The 23530-nt window shown below is 34.6% G+C and overlaps 1 protein-coding gene across 1 annotated transcript; it reads right to left on the reverse strand.

Annotated features, from left to right (window-relative positions):
- Positions 1-3214: 3214 nt before the first annotated feature.
- On the reverse strand, positions 3215-3643 carry LOC132304704 (uncharacterized mitochondrial protein AtMg00810-like). The gene has a single exon (XM_059802434.1). It carries the CDS (start codon positions 3641-3643, stop codon positions 3215-3217), a length of 429 nt encoding a protein of 142 aa, XP_059658417.1.
- Between the last annotated feature and the right edge of the window lie 19887 nt (positions 3644-23530).

Consider the following 23530-nt stretch of genomic DNA (forward strand, 5'->3'; position numbering starts at 1 on the left):
AATAAATTCTGCTTTTTTCGAAATCTATGAATCTTCAATCAAGCTCCAATTCCGATGAGATAGAGAATAACACTACTAAATCACTCATGAATATATGTGTGTGTAATCTCAAAAATAAATTCAGAATAATTAGATTTGATTTTTTGAATAATATATCTCTAAAGGCTTTCTGAAAATAATGAATTGATATTCCTTAAATCCATACCTCAATAATGAATGAAAGAGGTATTATATAGAAGTTTGGAAGACCTAAACACACTTGTAAAACAAGTAGGATTTGTGCATAGGATTTAGAAGGAAGTCTGGACTAAAAATGATTCAAAACAGAATAGGAAATCAAGTTACCAAAACTGACTCAGGCTCTTGAACCGGTACAAGATTGTGGCTACCAATCTTGTACCGGTTCAAGAAAGTCAGAAAGAATTCCGACACACTTTGGTTACCGGTTCAGAAGTGACAGTGACCAATTCTTCTTCGAACTATAGTTACCTACCGGTTCCCAATGAATAGAAGAAAATCTTGTGTTTCCTTCAACCTTCTAAAACTTCTTAAGTGTTCACATTCACTCACATACCTTCCTAAAACATTGTTCTCATCTTTTCAGAGTGTAGTAAATCATGAACACTTGAACTTGTACAAATCCGCATCTGATCTTCAATCTTGAAATTTTGAATAGAAAAATTACAACTCGATCGGACTTGTTTTGACAACGAAATTAGTCAATTACAAAATATATATCTCACAGCGTATGCACACGCATACATACATACATACATATATATATATAATTTAACAATGTCTCTTTTGAGAATTTAAAATAAATATCTAGGTTTCTCATGTTGCATTTCTTTCAAAATATGAAAATACTATAATTTTTGTATTTTAATTATTAGTAATATTACGTATCTCCTAACATAGAAGAAATAAATATATAGGTTTCTTATAACTCAAAACACATTTTATAGTGCTTATGAAAATAAATTTTTAATATTACGCAGTATATATTGACCTTTAGAAAATCTACCAATATTGAAAACATTTTACCCACACAGATATGATAGCATGCAAGTGTACAAGCACTCTGAAGGCGTTCCCATTCTTAACAAAATTTTCATTTTGTTGCTTTTGTGCTTTCTCTCTCACATTTTCAATTTTTAATTTTTAATTTTGCCGCTTATAAAAAAAAAAAAAAAAAGGCTTTTGTGGATAGTCTAATGGGCAGGGTCACGGATAGAGATTTCTACCCAAGCGGCAAGCCCGTCCCAACTCTTATAGGGCTGGGTTAAGCGAGCCCTCCACGGGCTAGGGAAGTGCTCAAGCAACCCAATGGGCCGGGGTCTTTGGACCCTTAGATGCAGTGATCTTTCACCAGTCACAGAAAAAAATACGAACAACAAAAAATATATATTTTTTGTACATAATAAAATAAACAACTACATCGACAACAAGCAAGTGTTCTACTTTATTTTACGGCTGATGGAAGCCAGTGAATTGGAAGAACACCTTATTAAAACAGTGGCGTGACTGGCATCCTTCACCTATCAAGAGAGAGGAAACAAAACCCAAAAAAAAAAAAAAATATACAAAAACAAACAGAAAGAAAGAAAGAAAACAGTGGTTACAGGGGCATGTATTCTTTGAATTTTATGGTTTGAACAACCAACCACATCCGTTTAGGAACTAACCCACATGGGTATTGCTACTGCTGTTCCTATGGAAACAATAGCAAGACCGCGACAATGGCTAGCAATTCTCGTATATCCCTTGCCGCGTAGAGTTATAGCCATTACCGCACCAGTGAAGGCAAAATTGAGAGCCAAGACAAATGCAGTAAAGGAGGAAGGCTTGTCCCTAAAGATGATGGTTGGAACTGGATTGCCATCTATTTTCTCATATTGCAGTTGTGGAAGAGCAAATACAGTAACAAATGCAACTCCAAAAATCACTTCCTCTAATGAATTCTTACGCATCTTAATACCCAAATTATTTCATTCCAAGGTGTGGTATTCTCTTGGGGCTGCATTTCTTTATATATAATGGAAGCGTTTAATATAGTCAACACCTTTGAACTTTCTAGAAGTTCCATTATTCATTGAAAAATGTATGGTGGAAGTTAGTAGACCAATGTAGATAGATGAAACTGCCGAATCTTTGACAAATTATTAGATAGTTGTGGTCTATTTAATATTTAGTAAACTAATTCAATGATATATTAATATATTAATATATATTTGTGAGATTATTTTTTCAATTTAATAGTCTGTATTTAACTAGTCCACCAAATATCAATGATTTAAAAGTTAAAATCATCTCTCCACATCTTTCTCAACCAGTTATGATTTTTCGAATATGTCACCTTAATTCAACTAAAATTTCCTCCAACCCTTAACCAAAAAGTAATTAAAAAAAAAAATTACCAAACCTTTCGAATTAAAACAAAGAACAAAACAGTATTGAATTGGATTCAAAATGGGGTGGAGTGGCTGAAAGTATAACCAACAAGAACCTTGAACTCCTAAGGGGGTGATCACAATCATGTTGGAAATAGTGGCCTAGTTACACACACAACACTATACTATTTGAAAGAGAATAAAAATGGAGGAAAATAATTTTTATTTCACTTGATTGAAAATGGGTACAATACATGGTTTATATAGGCTTCAAAACATAAATGTAAATGAAACATTAACACCCCACTAATATAACATTTAATAAGTAAAACTCCCACAAACCCACTAACATGACCATTACTAGTTGTAACTCGATCTTATGCCCTAACTCCAATAAAAATTCACATGAACATAAAATTAAACATCAAATAAAAATTATCTATAACCTTCAAAGACATTTAAAAATATAATCAAATTTAATTTCTAACACCCTTCCTTAAACTTGATTTTTTTTCAACTCTAAGCAAACTCCTTAACTTGTGAAATTCTGCAAACTTGAGGGGCTTAGTGAAAATATCCGCAATTTGATCTTGTAACTTGATGAACTCGAACTCTATCTCCTTCTTGGTTATGCATTCTCTATTAAAATGAAATCTTGTATCAATATGCTTGCTTCGTTCACGAAACACTAGATTCTTGGCCAAAGCAATTGCTGATTTGTTGTCCACAAAAATCTCCGTTGACTCTTCTTGTAGCATGTGTAATTTCTTCAACAAATTCCTCAACCAAATTGTTTGACAAGCATATAAAGTGGCTACAACATATTACGCTTCACAAGTTGAGAGGGTGACAATGGGTTGCTTCTTTGAATACCATGTAAAAGCAGTGTTTCCCATGAAAAAACAATAGCCCGAAGTACTTTTTCTATCATCCAAGTCTCCGGCCCAATCGGTATCATAATAACCCACAAACTTGAAATCATTAGAAAATGAATAGAATAACCCAAAATCAAGGGTACCTTTGATGTAACGAAGAATCCTCTTAGCCGCCTTGAAATGAGTTATGGTGGGTCTTTCCATAAACCGATTAACAAGCCCAACCGCAAATAATATGTCCGGCCTTATGCATGTTAAGTATCTCAAGCTTCCAACAAGACTTTTGAAAAATGTTGGATCCATCGTCTCTCTATCTTTTTCTCTTGACAATTTAATTCCAACTTTCATGGGCGTGTTCACCAATTTACAATCTTCCATCTTGAATTTTTTGAGAATTTCCTTAGTATAGCCTTCTTAGTGAATGAAAATTCCATCCTTGATTTGCTTGACCTCAATGCCAAGATAATAAGCCATAATGCCAATGTCCGTCATCTCAAACTCTCGAGCCATAACTTTCTTGAAATCTTCAAACATTTTTGGATTGCTACCTGTGAAGATTAAATCATCCACATAAAAGCAAACAAAAAATATATCTCCATTCTCACTTACTTTGAAGTATAGAACATGTTCATATGGGCACTTTAAAAAATTATTGTCTTGAAAATATTTGTCAATTCGCTTATTCCACGCCCTTGGTGCTTGCTTCAAGCCATATAAAGCTTTCTTCAATTTCAAGACTTTATTTTCTTACCCCTTTACAACATAACCCATGGGTTGTTGAACATACACCTCTTCTTTAAGAAACACATTCAAGAAAGCCGATTTCACATCCATTTGGTGGATTCTCCAATTGTTTTGGGCTGCCAAAGAAATTAATAATCTAATTGTTTCCAAACGAGTTACGAGTGCAAATACCTCATCATAGTCAATTCCGGGCTTTTAGTTGTACCCCTTGGCGACCAATCTTGCTTTATATTTTTCAACTTCACCATTTGCATTCTTCTTTGCTTTATACACCCATTTGACACTAATTGTCTTTTGCTCTTGTGGAAGTGTAGCAAGCTCCCATGTGTCATTCTTCTCTATGGATTTAATTTCTTCATCCATAGTATTTCTCCATTTTTTGTCTTGTGCCGCCTCTTCAAATCCTACGGGTTCACAATCCGTAAAGAGACAAAAAAATATTAGATCACATAACCTTTCTGTTACCTTATCTGTTTCGTCATATATGTCACGAAGACTCCTCATGCGAAGTGGTGGTGTGTTACTTGAACTAGATGATGATGGAGTTGATTGATCTTGAATTGATGGTGGTGGAGGTGATGTTGGTGGAGAAACGGGCTACTCCATGCCTTCATTTTCTTGCTCCTTTTCCAAAATTGGAAAATTATTATAATCTTCATTTGGAGTGTTCCAATCCCATTTGGCTTCCTCTTCGAATTCAACATCTCTACTAATGATAATCTTTCCATTGCTTAGATTGTACAACTTGTAGCCTTTGGAATTTGCATTATAGCCAATGAACACCATTTTTTTCACTTTTGTTGTCTAACTTGGTCCTCCTTTCATTCGCCACGTGCACATGGGCAATGCTCCCAAAAACCCGCAAATGAGAGATACTTGGCTTTCTTCCGCTCCATATTTCTTGTGGTGTTTTGTTTTGCACACTTTTAGTAGAACACCGGTTGGACAAGTACACTGCACAATCAACCGCTTCAACCTAAAATTCTTTAGGCATTTCCTTGCTTTTCAACATGCTCTTCAACATGCTTCAAGCCATATTGAGAATGGTTCTGTTCTTCCTTTCTACAACTCCATTTTGTTAGGGCGATCTCGGAACTATTAAAGGACAGTGAATTTCATTTTTTTCACAAATTTTTTAAAATTATTTGATGTAAATTCACCACCTCTTTTGGATCGAAGAGCCTTTACATCATAGCCATTTTGTTTTTCAATAAGTGCTTTAAATTTCTTAAAAATTCCATACACCTTCGATTTTTGTTTAAGAAAATATACCTATATTTTTTAGCTAAAATTATCAATGAATAATAAAAAATAATTATTCTTACCAAATGATGATAGAGAAATTGGACCACAAACATCCGAATGGATAAATTGTAGTGGCGCTGTAGCTCCTGTGGTAGCTTCTTTAGGAAAACTTTTCCTTGATTGCTTTCTAACGAGACATCCTTCACATAATTGATTTAGATTGCTAGTGAAAGGCAATCCCTTCATCATATTCTTTTTGGCCAACAACTCTAATTCTCCAAAATTCAAGTGCCCAAGTCTCAAGTGCTAAAGCCAAGTTAAATCATTAAAACAAGCCTTCAAACATTTAGCCTCGTCGGCTTGAATATTTAGCAAAAACATTCAGTTCTTAGTCATTAGAACCTTGGCAATCAAATTACTCAACGGGTCTCTTATCGAAAGACTACAATCCTTCATCGAAATATTGTAACATTTTTTTAAGAGTTGTCCCAAACTCAAAATATTATTCTTCATATTAGGCACAAAATAAACATTAGAGATAAATTGATGATGTCCATTCTTCAAACGAATCAATACTTTACCTTTCCCTCATATCGGAATTTGTGATAAGTCTTCAAATGTCACCTTGCTATTTATTGATTTTTCAATATCAACGAACTTCTCTTTGCTACCACACATATGGTTGCTAGCATCGGTGTCAAGATACCACACATCTTCTTGATCACTCCTTTCACCTTTGTATGCCAACAACAAAGTAGGCTCCACTTCTTCATCAACAAAATTAGCCTTTTCTTCAACATCATTAGTAACATTTTTACATTCCGAAGCATAATGACCATACTTTTGACAATTGTAACATTAAATTTGAGACTTTTCATACCTCCTTCCATATGACCTTGAGTAATTTCCTCTACCACAACCTTTTATTTGTTGTGAGTCATAGACTTTTTCTTCATTGTTGGTTGTGTGTTGACCGCTTCTTTCTCCTCTTCCACGGCATCTTCCTCTTCCTCGGCCATGTGCATTTCCACGTCCTCAGCCCCTTTGATTTCCTCCATGTTTTTTGTCTCTTTCGTTTAACGAAAACTTTGTTTGTAGCACTTGCTCCAAAGCTTTTTGTTTCTTCACCACATTTTCTTTATGAGCTTGCAATGAACCCATGAGTTGATCAACAGTCATGGAATTCAAATCCTTTGACTCTTTAATGGCTACAACAATGTAGTTAAATTTGGAATCCAACGACCGAAGGATCTTTTCAACGACCCTTGTATCAGTCATGGTGGTTTTGCCATATCTCCTTAGTTGATTTATAATAGCCAGGACCCTCGAAAAATAATCTGAAATTGATTCAGATTTCTTCATATGCAATGCTTCAAATTCACCCCGTAACGTTTGGAGGCGAATCTTCTTCACTTTATCAACTCCTTGGAAGGAATTTTGAAGAATCTCCCATAGTGTCTTTGCATTTTCTGCACTAGCAACTTTTTGTAGCATTCCATCATCCAAACATTGATGGATGGTCATCACCGCCTTTTGGTCCTTCTTTCTTATGGTTTGTAAAATATCTTTTTCGGCTTGAAACAAAGTTGCCTCATCTTCTGGCTCATCATAACTTTTGGAAACAACTTCCCACACATCTTGTGCTCCCAAAATTGCCTTATACAGATACACCAATTTTCATAGTTATCTTTGGTGAATCGAGGCATTTGAAATAGAACCGAATTGTTTTCCATTTCTTCTCTCTCTCACAAACTAACTCTGATACCACTTTGTTGGAAATAGTGGCCTAGTTACACACACAACACTATACTATTTAGAAGAGAATAAAAATGGAGAAAAATACTTTTTATTTCACTTGATTGAAAATATGTACAATACATGGGTTTATATAGGCTTCAAAACAAAAATGTAAATAAAACATTAACACTCCACTAACATAATATTTAGTAGGCAAAACTCCCATTAACCCACTAACATGACCATTACTAGTTGTAACTCTCATGCCCTCCACTAATTCCAATAAAAACTCACATAAACATAAAATTAAACATCAAATAAAAAATATTTAAAAATATAATCAAATTTAATTTCTAACAAATTCCACATGGGTGAAACAATTTTATTTTTTTATTTTTATTTTTATTTTTATTTCGATACCATGGGTGAACTCTTAAGGGGTGATTCCAAAGGTGATTTGCAGATAAAAACACTAAAATATAAAAAATTGGAAGAATCTTCTTTTGTCAAGTTTAATCTGAGTCGAAGCATTGAAACTTGAAAAAAAAAAAAAAAAAAAAAAAAAAAAGGAAAAAAAATAAAAAAAAGAAAAGAAAAGTAATAGACTCAATTAGGTCACTAGGGAGGATCTACACCATCCTCACTAGTGATGTGGGCCAATAATAAATAGACATGCTATCTTTAATTACTAAATTTAATATGGTAGGTAAAATTCACTTACCAAATCACAATCAAATCACAGAGGTAGTGATTTATTATTGATTCACATCACTAGTGAGGATGGTGTAAACCCTCACTAATGAGGACTTAAGTATCGTTCTTAGATTAATGGCATAAATCACCCTCCATTATAAAAAGTTTATATATTAACCATCTCGGGGGATGAGTTAGACAATTTTGATTGATTATGAATGCAAATGTAAGGAAATTGTATCTTTTATTATTTTTTCTTTTTTTATGTTGTAAATTTGACCAATCAATAATATTTAAAAAGAAAAAAAAAAAATCACTTCCTGTAATGAATTTAGATGCATCTTAATAATACCCAAATTATTTCATTCCAAGGTGTGGGTCAACAAATTTGAACTTCTAGAAAGATCGGTCCATTATGTGCTTTCAATGATGTCTTTGGAAACTGGCACTTTGTTATGAGAATTTTCAAAAAAAAAAAAATGTATGGTGGAAGTTGCTAGTCCGATGTATACGGACTAAACTGAATCGAATCTTCCTTGACTAGCTCTGATTTTTCTTCTATATTTCCTTAATTCAGCTGAAATTTCATCTAACGTTAACAAAAAAAGTAAAAAATACAAATAAAAATTACACTTAACTTCCTCGTCAATACGACAGTACATGAATGTTCGTTGATTGCTATTTTATTTTATTTTATTTTCGGAAAACTAGTTTTCGTTGATTGCTGTCAATATTATGAAAATTTTATACAATGGGTGTACACGCCATTTTCTTGATTATATAATACGTATATGCAGTGGTCAAGTGCTTAAGATTGATGAACAATTCTAACTTATATTTTTTAATTTATTTTAACAGGTTATGCAAGTTAAAAGGTCTTTTTTTTTTAAAAATAAAAATAAAAATTTAGTGGTACTTTTTCATTAACAAATAATAATAATAATAATAATAATTTAAAATTTCTGACCCAAAAGTCTCTTGTTCACCTCTTAGGAGCGTCCAATTTCCCCCATTTTGAGTTATTTGACACCTTGAATCCAAAGGTGATTAGATATAAAAATACTAAAATATACAAAGGACAAATAAACCCTCTATCTAATTTTTACTAAAGAACACTCCTTAATTATTCAAGGGGAGCAAATGAGTGGATATTTAAACCAAAATATTCTTTTATTTAAATCATAATTCCCTCAAACTTTAAAAATTCATACTTCATAAGTTGTACATTCAAAAATTATAAATAATATATGCATAGAAAGCTTATGAAATAAGAATTCCAGAAATATAAAAATTTGTACAATAAACCTCTATAACCATAGAGAAATAGGCAATTAAAAAAGCTGTTCATGCAATCTTATTTAATTTTAAAAATAAAATACTCAGGATATTTGTAAGAAAATTTTCAAATTTATTCATTTGTATATGGAGCATAACATATAAAAAATTTGGCCCCAATAGAGACCGATTTCATGAGATATCATATTGTGTGTCAAAGTATTTTCATTTTTTTTTTTTTATAGACTCACCATTTAACAAAAAAAAAAATCAAAATGAATATCAAGTTTTTATTGGGGCTAATTTTATTTTATTTTTATTTTATAACCCATATGCAAATGAATAATTTTGAAAATTTTATTACGAATATTCCAAATTTTTTTAAAAATAAAATAAAATTGTTGCAACAGATTCTTATATGGCCTCTTTCTCACTGGTTATAACATTTTGTTGAACAAATCTTATATTTCTGCAATCCTTTTTTCATAAGTTTTCCATACATATATTATTTGTAATATTTGAATATGCGGTTTGTGAGATGTGATTTTTTGAAGTTCGAGCAAGTTAAAATTTACATAAAAGAATATATTGGTCCAAGTATCTACTCTTTTACACCCCTCGAATAGTTGAGGGGGAATCTTTTATAAAAATTAGGCAAGAAGGGTTTATTAAAAAAACTACAAGTCGAGAGGGTTTCTGAACTTTGCCCATATAAATTTTTTGCAAGAATCTCCTTTTGTTAAGGTCAAGTGTAGCAGGTAGTAGTGATGTGGTCAATTTTCTTATCGCGTTCTAGAGTTTTGTGGAATTAATCATAATGGAGATTTTGTATATGTTGATACTTTGTTGAACTTATTTGTAAATTTTTTATTGTTCAGGAACGGATTAATTATTTATTTGTAAAGTTAAAATTAGAATTGTCATTTTAATTAGATTGTAATGTAAACGTACAAAAATAGAGTGCGAAGATCGCCTCCCAATTTAATAAAATAAAACATTAATTTATACAAATATATATATATATTGTCACAGCAGAATAATTTCCAATTTGATTTTGAGCAATATTTGTTATTTAAAACATTGGGCTTTTCTTGGAAGGACATTTCAACTTGAGAGAGACTCTTCGAGGAAGGAGCGCTAACGGGCGGGCACCAGAGGAACTGTGTAGTTAATTTAACGGTGATTAGCTGCCAGTGAATGCTTGAATCATGGATTGGTGGCTCATTTTGTAAATTGAAATGGTTGTTTTCCTGATTCCAAGTCATCACGGCGTCAATGCACAACAAGTCAAGTCACCACGCGTTAATCCAGGCTGACCTAATTTTATGTATTCAAGTCATGATGACTTGTTCCAAGTCTAAATTTTTTAATCAAACAATAAGAAATTAGAGACACAACCACTGAAGCTGCATCGTATATTCCTAGTATTTTAATTAATCAGTTGAAGCTACTCTTTTCATTACGAATTGGAAAATGATTCTCCGAACTTCAGCCAATGTCCGAGACACAACCATTTGCGTCTGTAAGATTCAAGTACCTCGGTTGAAGTCCTCCTCGGCATAGTCCTGAATTTAATGCACGATGAAGGAACTGCTCTGATGACTCGGCTGTGAATGATAATGGGCGCATTTAGCAGAAGTTCGAAAACCAGAGTTGCCGACTGCTCCTGATTGCATATATGGAGTAATGAGGTAGTTAAATTTAGAATGCCAAAATATAAAATGTAAAATAGAAAGATGGAAGAGAGAAAGATAGAGAACATAGCATATATATATATATAGTTCGGCATTAAGGCTTACATCTATAAGCCACTGAGACTACATATCTCTTATTACTTGTAGTATTTCATATGTTTACATTGTGTTGATGCACAATATATAGGAATAAAGTCAACAAATCACAAACTCAAAAATGAAACCCTAACAAAAACAAACCTAGTAAAATAAGGCAAACACTGGCCCAATATTGTGCAGGTGGTGGAAACCAACCAAGGAAGAAGAAAATAGTCGGTGTGGTGGAAGAATGAGGTCGTCAGCATGAGAGGTAAGTAAAGCAAGGAAAACCTCTGCAATCAAAGGCGAATTTGGAAATGACACCGGATATTCGCCAAACTGAACATAGTAAGACGGCGGTGAATAGCGTAAAAAATGTGGAGAGTGGCAGCGAAGGACTCGGCCGGTGATAACACACCTCACAATGGCTAGAACACAAACAACCTCTCTCTGACCAAGAACTGAAACAACGGTGAGTCGGTCACTGTGAAGACCGTGTCTTCTTTACCCTTTTTCGATTTTCCGTCATTCATTTTTTTAATTATTTATTTAATTAATTATTTAATTGTTTAATCATTTCATTGTTTATTTGTTCATTTCATTTCACGTAATGTAATACTCCTAATTTTAAAAGGATAGTCTCGGTATTTAATTTATTATTTTATTGCATTGTTAATTGATTAAATGATTTTTTATTTATTTATTATGTGGCTATTTGTTTATATGTTTATAATTGAATTATTTGTTTAAATTAATTTATGTGCTTAAATGTTATTTTAATTAATTATTGGTATGAATTGATTTGTTTAAATGCTAAGTGATGATATGTATTTATTTGTTCACATGTTATGTGTTTATTTGTATTTAAATTGTTTATTTTATTTTAAAAGGAGTTGGATATGGATAGTAGTAATGGATTATAATACCCCGATATTTCAAAGGATTTATTAATTGGGATTAATTACTTTTATTTTATTTTTAAATGATTTGTTTGATTTAATTATGAATTCTGGATGGTAACTTTTGGTTAAGGGGTTCTTGAATTAAATGATTCCCGAGTTGTAGTTTTTGAGAATTATTAATGAAAATTATTGTTTATTAGTTTTCTTCAGCATATTATTTATTCTTTTATTATATTTTGTAATTTGTGCTTGTTTAAATACTAATTTAATTGTTTTGATATTCCTTGATTTTGTGAATGAATTTGATCTACCCGTGTTTCGAAATTTGTGGATATCACAGTTAGTATCAGAGCACTCTAGGTTCAAGTGTCCCTAGGGTGTCTTTCGTTGTGTGACTTCAGCATTGTGTACTCTTTTACTTAGAGCTTAAGTTTAGGATTCATTGTATTCTATACTCGGTCCGTTAGTGCGTCCTAAAGTTAGATCGTATAGTCTTATCAACAAATGGTAGGATACCGATTTGGAAGGTATTTGAGGAGGCAAGAGTGTAGGTGCCAGGATCATATACTAAATCAGTATGTAGGGAGACAATATTTATTGTGAAAACTGATTGAATGACATAGATTATGATGGTCGATAGTTTATATTCACATAGTAAATGCAAGTGCGAGATATAATAGATAACTGAATTGTCAGAAGTTATTACTTCTACACTCAATATTGTTCAGGGAGGATGAATGTAATTTCAGATATTCTCAAACGTCAACGCCATACAAAATGGTTAGTATGTTGAGAAGTAATCTAGTTTAAGGGTTTGACCAAGATTGAATAACAGCATTAAATAAAGCTTTCGGAGTTTCCTATTGGTATGGTTTTGCTAAGGATTTATATGGACATTCTTTTAAGATTGTCCATTCATGCATCATTGCTTAAAAGAGTTGAATTATAAGTCTTACATTAATTAAGGATATATTTATGGAGATTACTCTTTTTAGAGATCTTATGTGCACTGCTAGAAAGGGCGAAATAGTTAGGATATCGTAAACTCGTATATTAGAGTTCGAAAATGGGAAGCGGGTTATTACCTAAAACATTTTTCCGTGGAGGGTATAACGTGGTTTAGCAATAAAGAGGAGGTTATTACCCATTATGTGGGTTATTCATATTTTGTTTGATTAGGTAATAACCTGTTGTTGGTGATGTTATATATTTCGCGTCATGTGTGTAAATTGGTGAGATTAAATTGCAAAGAAATGCAACAAGCATAGATTATCTTAGTATATTCTTAACAAGTTACTAGATATACCTGCTAATTATGAGTATGTGTGAATGTGTTAATTTCCACATGGATAAAGGGAATATAAAAATTTGAAATTAAATAATCAAAATTTTCATTTCATGAATTCGTGAATTCCGAGAATGGAATTCCTTTTGTTAGGAGGGAAGAATGTAATACCCCGATATTTTAAAGGATTTATTAATTGGGATTAATTACTTTTATTTTATTTTTAAATGATTTGTTTGATTTAATTATGGATTCTGGATAGTGACTTTTGGTTAAGGGGTCCTTGAATTAAGGGATTCTCGAGTTATAGTTTTGGAGAATTATTAATGAAAATTATTATTTATTATTTTTCTTCAGCGTATTATTTATTTATTTTATTATATTTTGTAATCTGTGTTTGTTTAAATACTTTAATTGTTTTGATATTCCCTGATTTTGTGTACAGATTTGATCAACCCGTGTTCCGAAATTAGTGGGTATCACATGGACCAACCATTTGTTTCCCATGAACTACTTGGATATGAGGTTTAATAGGTATGGATATTTACCCATGAATAGTTGTATTTATATATTTATGATATGAATTGTTTTAATAATTACTATTGTTATTATTATTTTTATGGAAAGTTAGAATTATATTTATTGTTATTATTATTTTTATGGAAAGTTAGAATTCTATGTACTGTTATTAGTTTTATGGAAAGTTAGAATTATATGTATTATAACTAATATATTATATACATATATGTAAAAGATTTAGTATATTTATATTTTTCTTTTCCTATATTTTAATTAAGGAAAGTTGGATTGGAAATATGATTTTATATTTTATAAGTTGGAATGAGAATATGATTTTATAGTTATCTATATATATATATGGGTATTGGGGGTTTGTAAAAGGAATAGAAAAATTTATTCACGTACAAAATATTAGAGAGAGTTTTAGAGAGAGAAAGAAGAAGGATTTGGCAAAGAAGAGGGCTAAAACAAAGAAGAAAGAGACTTAGGTTTTCAATTTGTAAATCATAAGGCAAGTTCTTTTCTAACTCTTCTCATTTGATTCGTGTTTTATATATGTCTAGATTAATTGCAGGATTTTTAAATTTAATTAATAAACCTAATTACATATAAAAATCAGATTTCTAAAGTATGATTATATGTCAATGGGTTTGTGTAATTTTTGCATGATTTAATGAATTGGTGTATGAATTGTATTCTACAATGTTGAGATCATGTTTATATACTGTATTGTCGTTGTTGGGACATTCTGGGATGTTGAATTGAAGCTTTAAATCTGTTATTACATGTTTTAAATTGTTTAACTAGATTCATGGAGGATTTAAGTGCACGATTTAAAGTTTTTATGCTAGGTATATAATTTAATTAATTTAAAAGATAAAATTAATGGTTGAATATGGTTGGATTAAATTATTTTGATCAATTGTTTAGATTTAAATGAATTTAATCAAAGTATGGAGATGTACAATTTAATTGAGATGCATGTTAATTTCTTATGATATAAATTAAATGTATGCTACTTAGAATTATTATTTTTGCTCAATAAAATGCAAATGATGTATATATGATCTATATCATATTTATTTTGGATTATTAGATGTAAATATTATTTGCATCATCCTTAGATCAGAAACCTTTATTTGGTTATGTTATGAATTAATGCACCATTATGGAATGGGGGTATATTAGGGACGGATTAACTTATAAGTTAAGTCATACCTATTTATACTTATAAGAACGAATTAACTATAGAGTTAAGTCATACTTATTCTTGTCAAGTCAACATGATAGTTGGATGACATACCATTGAAATATATAGTTGAATAGTTTAATTTATATACTATTTCCATTATCTGTTGCTTCTTAGTACATTGAGAATAATGCACACATTAAGTTTGGTGGTGTGTTAGCATATTTTGACATGTCGCACTTAGTTCTATGAATGTGATAGGATTTGAGAGCATAGCTATAATTTTGATCTTTTGAGTATCATGATACTTAGAATTTAAAAGTTGATTGACTTGAGAGGCTAATACTCCTTGTATGCCTTGTGGATGCCATTTAGGAGTAAATATTTCAAAAAATTGATATCTTACTTGCATTTGTGGTCCACATCATCTTGATTTTGTGATTATTTTAAGATTCACTTTAGGATTCTATACTAGCACAGACACACACTAGCATTCATTTGTGGGGTACAAGCTTTGTTGATTATTGATTTAGTTATATCCTAATTGAGTTAGTAGTGTTTTGAAAGCTTTCAATCTTAACAAAGGTGGATAACAGACCCTATTCACTAAGTATCCGGGATTCTAGCCTCATCAAGCACTGAATTTCTAGAGCCGAAAGGTAGAGCGCTCAAACTCTAGGTTAAAAAAAATAAAAAAATATGAAATTTGCAAAAGCAAATAAAGTGAGGACTTTTTACCAAAAGTAAGGAGTGGGAAATGATTAGATGGAGATTATTTTGATTTGTAATCTAGTTGATTTGAGCTTGTAAGTTCTTAGGGGTGTCTCTACACCAAGTGCCCTAAAGCATTCGGTTTGGGAGTCATTAACTTAACGCTCGCCTCATGAATCTTCTAGAAAGTTTAAGAGATCACTACATTGCACCATGCTTCCATCTTTGATCTTATTTAAAAAAATAAAAAAAAAAAAAAAAAATTGAGTGAAAAGAATAAGTGCACCTAGTTTAATAAAGATTTAATAAAATGTTCATTCTTTATCTTGATAATCGGTACTATATTTGTGTACTAGCTTGAGACCGGATGTGATCATTTCTTTAGTTCGCTTAGATAGCAACATATTTGATGCCGGTTCACTTAAAAAGGATTCTAAAGTTTGTTTTGATTCGCATAATCATTCTCTTAATGTGTGAAGAATTGCTTGGTGTTGAAATTTTGAAAAATTGCTTAGAGGTGGTTGAAAAATTGCATACTTGAGGTAGTTTTCTCCCAATGCTTGTTTTGTATGTTGGTACCTCTTAAGTGAGAAAGAGCTTAATGTTTGTGGGTATCATTTTTGGAAACCCTCACGAGACTTCACTTGTCCATTAAGGGTAACCTAGGGATTTAAAAAGCTTGCTGCATATGCTAAATGCAATCGTGTTCCTTACGAAAGTGACCTTATCCTTTTATTGCTTTCTAGTTTATAGTTGTATAGTTATTTATTTATTTCTTTTCTTTGTAGTTCATTGCTAGGGATTACCAATATCTAAGTTTGGGGGTGTGATAAGTGCTCAAATGTGATACATTTTAGCACCTAAGTTAGAGTATTTTAGTCCATTCATTTATCTTACTTTCCCGTTTTAGTTCTAATTTGTGTTTTTGTGTATTTCAGGTCAATAAGATTCAAACAGGCTAAAAAGAGCCTATTAGCTCAGTTTTGGGGTCAAGAAGAAAATTCAGAAAAAAGTCAGAAAAACTGCATTGTTCAAGTTTCGATCGATCGAAGGATGTCCCGATCGATCGAAGATATGTACAATCGATAAAAAAGAAGGCGGTGCCAGCTCAGTGGATAAGGTTGCTAGTTATCCAAAATATCTTTGCCACATCATCTTTGATCGATCGAAGTAAGTTCCAATCAATCAAAGACATCTTCGATTGATTGAAGTCCTTGCTGGCAGTGAGTTGTTTAATTCCCGAGCGCGCCCGAACTCTACCAACTTTTGTAGCTGCGAGTTTGCACCAATTAAAGGCCTATTTTCTAACTTGTTGAGAGGCATGTATTTAAATTAAATAAACCAATTTGTATAGAGTTCCAAGTTTTAGTTTCAAGAATTGTTTTAGCTATTAGATATTTCTCTCTCTAGAATTAGGATTTTTGGAGAAAAGCAAAGAGGAAGAAGATGGTGCCAACATTGAAGATAACCCTTGAGGGTTGAATGACACCTACTATGAGTGGCTAAATTCCTCTCTTGGGGCTAGAGATAGCTCCTAGGCTTGCTTTCTAAACTTAGTATTTCTAATTTTTGGGGATTTATGTTATAAATAATGTTTTGACCATGAATATATATAGATCTTGAATTTCTACATAATTTATATGGATTCATTCTTCCAATTAATCTTTTATTTCTATCTATATGTTTATGTATGCTAGAATAAATGGTCATGTACTTACACTAGATTTTATGAGTTTGATGCATGTCTATGTATGTTGGAATTATAAATCTAGTGATTGTCAAGGCATGGTGCTTAATTGATTACTCTTGTGGTTTGTTTGATGGATCATACTTATTTCTTGATGGATTGTGCTACTTCCTTAACTTAATTAGTTTAATTTTTAAGTCATTAGCATAGTTGTAGTGTAGTTGATTTAAATTCCTAGATAGGTAGACAATTCATTCTTTTTGTTTGATGATCTATGTTTATGAGTGCAAGTAGTACATTTCTCTAGATTTTTGTCTGTGCATTAATTGTGGGTTTATTGAATGTTTAATGACTTAATTTGATAGGTTGTGCTACTCACTAAATTGATTAGACAATTTATACTTAGTTTCTCATCCATGCTTAGTTTTTCAATTAATGGCGCACACACATTTGTTTCACAACATGGAATCCCCTTAAATTGACAATTGTTAATGTTTAGTGAAGTGAAGCTTAATGGTGAACTCTATGCCCTAAGACATTTCTCTCATTCTCTTTACCTTAATCTCTAGATTATTCTTAATTTGCATGTTTTTAATTGAATCATTAGTTTAATTCAACCAAAAATTCCCCTTCTTTGATCATTCGACCTACTAATCCAATTTCGATTCCGTAATATCTTACAAATCCCTTGGGACGATTCCTACTCACTCTTGCTACGTTAGTAATATTAGTGGTAGTGGTTTTTATAAATTTAAACTTGACCAAAAAAAGGCTTTCTTGAACTGCACTCACTATCACACAATTTTGGCACATCATGACAGCTGCGACCACATTACTTGACTATCTTCCACAATAAGTTGAACATCAAACACAGAAGGATCCTAAGCCACCCAAATCTCCCCCATAATCTTTGCAGAATAAATCCAAAAGGTAACAGCGACACCCGAAGTAGGCTATAAACTTCGTACAAGATGTCCAAAAGGTTACAAGGATGCACACAATGAATAAAAAGTCAATTTCATGACAACTTGCTTCTCAATATTCGAAGAGTCAATTTACAAAATATGGTGATACTCAAAATAAGACATACATTTTGTACTATTCCTGAAGTACGCCATACACTTTGTAGAAGAAATCCAAAAGGTAACAATAACACCCGAAGTAGACCATAAACTTTGTCCAATATGTCCAAAAGGTTACAAGGATGCACACAATGAATAAAAAGTCAATTACATGACAACTAAAGGTAACAACGACACCCGAAGTAGGCCAAAAACTTTGTACAACAAGTCCAAAAGGTTACAAGGATGCACACAATGAATGAAAAGTCAATTACATGACAACGAATTGCTTCTCAATATTCGAAGAGTCGATGCTAAATTGGATGATTCATCTCTGACGTCATTGCCATTCGAGATGTTGGCGTTACATTCGCTTTCCTAAGTGTCTTCAATTAACTAAAACGATAAAAAATGTAATCCTATTAATTTTAATCTCCACATATGCATTAATATAGTCAGAATAATTCAAAAAATTAGTGGAGAAGGAAGAAATGATTGCCTCATCACCTTCCAAACGATGAGCACTTGATTCATCATATGAAGAGAGAGTACTGAATAGTTGAGATGTAAAGATGGCTGGATCGCCAAAATAAGTCTGAAACATTTATACTGTTCACATTACATATTAAAGTAGGAAGTAAACAATGCATTCGAATGAACACACTTACAGTTGATGAAGTACATGTGAAGATGTAAGAGCTTTCTTCAATTTTTCTCTTTCTAAAATTCTTACACTTCAACAGAATAATAAAAAAATCCAAAAAGCCTCATTTTCTCTCTACTCGTATGGTCTATTTATAGTCCATCACCAAAATTCTAACAAACTTATTGTATAGGGCTCTTATTCTAGGGCCTTCTTCCTTTTGGGCCTGACTTCATTATGTGAGCCTTAGATGTTGGGCCTAACTCTCAGTGTTGTGCTATGGGCTGAGTTCAACTGTTCGGTCCGATCCTTCTTTCGTGGGTGTTGGGCTCATTGCGGTACCCTTTTTGCTTGGGCTCGGACCTACTATTCAATATGATGCCTCACTCGCGGGTCGGGTCTGGTCCAATCCGTCTTTGGTATCTTCAATTGCCCCCATAATTACCCCCTAGTAAATAAGGGGGTAATTATTATCGGCGGCCAATCATGACACTGACGGCTCAAGAAGGCCTCGTGGGAAAATGGACGGTCGGATCTAAAACCGATGCTTCGAGACTCCAAAGAAACTCTTCGTTTTCCTGACGCTTCGACCTTCGGGCCCACTCTGTCCTTATAAGTATCAGAGACGTTCCCTCAAACCTTTTTTCTGTCTCCATCTTGCATCACTGTTGGCCAAATCTTTGCTTGCCTCTCTCTTTTTCTAGTTAAATCAAATCAAATCAAATCTCCTCCGGCGAACCTCTAAGAAAGCTCCTTTTTCCAGCGATCTTGCAGTAATCTACGTTTTCTCCTTCTGAGGTTAGTTTCATTTGCCTTTTTCTTTTGGAAGATCACTTTTTCTCCCTTAAAAACCCCATTCATTTTCACCATGCCTGTAGATCTAGATGTTCTTCGCATGAAACTTCATCTCCCTGTCGATATAGAAATTAGAAACTGCCCTAAAGACGTGGATATCAGGACTGGTGTCGGCCTTCTTCCCGGCGAAGTCTTGTTTACCCATCTTCAGTTGAACATCATTAGGTTTCTTTTGCATACTTTCTTTAATTATGTTTTCAACAAACTAGGGATCTCCCCTCTGCAAGTAAATCCAAATTTTTTTAGGATCCTATCCGTTCTGCTACTACTGACCCGTGACAGAGGTCTGGATCTTGATATCACAGATCTTTTTCTCTGTTACAAGGTTAGTAAGATCCGACTTGAGGAACCATTTTACCACTTCTACCCGATTGAAAAGATGTCCATATGCAAAGACATACTCAAGTCTGAAAAGGGTTGGAAAAACAACATAATAGGGGTTAGGGGGGCTTGGTCTTCTCCAGCTGCAGAGGATTATCCAATCTCGAGCACCTTTGGCATGTGTTCTGTCTCTTCATATAAGAAATTCAAAACCCATAAGAACGATTGTCCCTGCGAAATTTGTGTTCCTCACTTTTGTACTTTCTTGTGCCGTTCCTTAGGCATTCCTTGTGACGATTTGAGTTACAGTGTTTGCAGGGATAGGGACAATTACATGAAGAATTACGTTCTGAACGACGTTCCTTCTTGCTCAGACCTCCTTACCTCAGACAACCTTCTTGCCATTTCAGCCCTTGGCAGCGCAATGAGCCAGCTCCAGATTCCTTCATTCGGCAGAAGGAAGAACCCTCCCCGAGTTACTGTTGCTGCTGCTGTGGCAACCTCTTCTCCTGCCTCAGCTTCTTCTTCAGCCACTATTTCTGACACCATTCCGAACGTAGTGGCTGCTGATCCTGCCGTTAGCGTTCCTTCTACCAATCCGAACGCACCTCCTCAGGTCAATACTAATTTTGCTGTTACTGTGGGTGCTCAGGATAAAGAGCGAGGCAAAAGGCCTCATCCTGACAGTGCAACCAACCTTGGTGATGCATTTCATACAAGAAGGATCCAAATTTCTGGGCTGGGTACACTCTTGCATCGCTCAGTCAATTCTCCTGCCCCCTCTGGGCCTGCTACAGCTGTGGCTTCTGCTTCAGCTTCTGTCTCTGCCTCTGCTTCTGCAACAACACCATGGACTCCTTGATTCGCCCGAACGGATGGGACATTCGTAAAGCCGAACGAGACCATGTTCAAGGATGGTCAGACAGCTATGGCATATTACAGGGGCATGTGGACTCCCAAGGACATTAAAACCGCTAGAGGTCTATCCCAGAAGGAGGTGTTCAGCCGCTTTCCCTTATCTGCCATAGAGGTAATTTTTATCTCCCAATCAGAAGAATCTTTATGCTTAACCCCCTCTGACTATGCGATCGGTTTAACCAGTGTTCATGCATATCTCTGCAGACCCTGTTCAGTATGATGGCCATGCAAAAGCAGGTAGAAATAGGGAACGCCAAGGCTCGAAAGTTCTCTGACAGCCTTGAGGTGGCCCACAAAGAAAATAACATCCTCGCCACCAAAAACACAGAATTGTTCGTCCAGCTTGGAAAAGTTGAAAAAGAGAGAGACGCTCTGAAAAGGGAAACCGATTCTATTCAGGATGAAAGGGATGCCCTTCACCTTAAGAAGAGCGTTTGGCAGACCGAGCGCAACTCGCTCAAGGACGAAAAATCTGAACTCCAGTGCCTTTTGGCTGACGAACAGTCCGCTCGGATGACCTTCGAGAAGAGAACCCTGGAGGAGCGTGATGCTCTGCTCAACACCATTAGCAAGGTGAATGGTGGTATGCTGGCTCTTCACGCCCGGTTTTCAAGGGTTGGGGCTCTCAGGTATGCTCAGGGGTACAGAGAGGGTTTCTCCGACCGTGCTCCTGCCGACGGGCAAACTGGTTCCACTCTGGACAAAGTTGATAAGGATCTAGAAATTGATCCTCCAGGAGTCTATGTTGATCCAGACTCCACTCTTGCTGAACACATTTTTGATGAGTGTCAGGAGATTGCTTCCTCCAAGGTCACTACAGTTCCCTTTGTCGTTCAGCCTCTGGACGTTCTTCCTCTGTCTACTATGGTCCCTTCTTCAACCGCTACTAAGATTGGGCCCCAACAGAACGATTCAGTTATTCATCTCGACTCCCCACCTCGTGAGGATGGGACGACCAATGAAGATGAAGAGGCGAGTCAACACAATCAAGAGGCTGACAGAACGGAGGCAGCTAGCTAGGACTCTTCTGATATTTTAATTTCCTGCTTCTATGTAGTTATGTCATCTGTATGCTTTATCTTTTGTAACCTCAAATCATATCATGAATGAGATGACAAAAACATTGACTTTATCTGTGCATGGACGGTAACAACCAACTTCACATTCATCTACTTTGTAATGTCTGGCACTCGGCTTATAATGCCAGCTGCCACTTACTTTTTGTTTTTGAGCAAATGCTTAGCAAGTGCCTGGCGCTCGGCCAGAATGCCATCTGCCACTTGGCTTTTTATTTCTTAGCAAGAGTTTGGCGTTCGGCTCATAGTGCCAGCTGCCACTTACTTTGCTTAAGTGCCTGGCCCTCGGCTAGAATGCCACTTGCCACTTGGCTTTTTATTTCTTAGCAAGAGTTTGGCGTTCGGCTCATAGTGCCAGCTGCCACTTACCTTGCTTAAGTGCCTGGATCTCGGCTAGAATGCCACCTGCCACTTGGCTTTTTATTTCTTAGCAAGAGTTTGGTGTTCGGCTCATAGTACCAGCTGCCACTTACTTTGCTTAAGTGCCTGGCGCTAGGCTAGAATGCCACTTGCCACTTGGATTTTTATTTCTTAGCAAGAGTTTGGCGTTCGGCTCATAGTGCCAGCTGCCACTTACCTTGCTTAGTGCCTGGCGCTCGGTTAGAATGCCACCTGCCACTTGGCTTTTTATTTCTTAGCAAGAGTTTGGCGTTCGGCTCATAGTGCTAGCTGCCACTTACTTTGCTATTTTACTTGATCAATCTCTTAAAGAGGAATATTACTTTTATAAATCTCAAAAACTTGTACATTCGCTTGTATTCAATTGAAAATGAACAAAATTCAACATTGAAACTCTTAACTTTCTATTGATAATACCTCTTTAGAGACGTAGCATTCCAAGGCTTGTTAACCAGCCTTCCGGCCATGGTCTCTAAGGTATATGCCCCCTTTCATATGACTTTTGCAATTCTGTATGGACCTTCCCATAGTAGCATAATCTTTTTGACTATCCCTACCTTCTTTTTCAAAACCAGATCACCTGGTATAAAGTCTCTGTGCTTTACTTTTTTGTTATGGCTATTCGTAAGCGTTTGCTGGTAAGATGCGAGCTTTACTGCCGCTGCATCTCTCTTTTCCTCTAGCATATCGAGGTTAAAGCTCAACATACTGTCGTTATGCTCTCGGCTCCATGCCAAACTCCAAACAGTCGGAACCAAGTGTTCAACCGGTATAACTGCTTCGGTACCTGCCATGGCGAATAGGCTTTCTCCGGTCGGTCGCCTCGGGGTCATTCTGTAGGCCCATAGGATGTTCGGTAGTTCATCTAACCATTTTCCTTTCTTCTCTTCAAGCTTCTTCTTGATACAAGCAAAGATTGTTCTATTCGTGATCTCCGCTTGTCCATTGGCCTGGGGATGACTTACTGCCGCCAGCTTTTGATTAATTCCATATTCCTCCAACAGCTCTCTTACTTGCTTGCTGTCAAGGTTTGTCCTATTATCCATGACGATTGACCTCAGAACGCCAAACCGGTAAATAATATTGCTCCAAATGAACCGTCTCACATGAATTTGAGTTACGCTCGGGTACGGCTCTGCTTCCACCCACTTAGTAAAGTAATCTATAGCCAGCAGTACATACTTGTTCTGAGCTCTTGCAGTTGGCAGAGGACCAACCACATCCATCTCCCAT

This window comes from Cornus florida, unplaced genomic scaffold, assembly GCF_030987335.1.
Source record: "Cornus florida cultivar Cherokee Brave unplaced genomic scaffold, ASM3098733v1 CherokeeBrave_3.0.0_Hap2_Chr04, whole genome shotgun sequence".
In the NCBI taxonomy this organism is placed as follows: Eukaryota; Viridiplantae; Streptophyta; class Magnoliopsida; order Cornales; family Cornaceae; genus Cornus; species Cornus florida.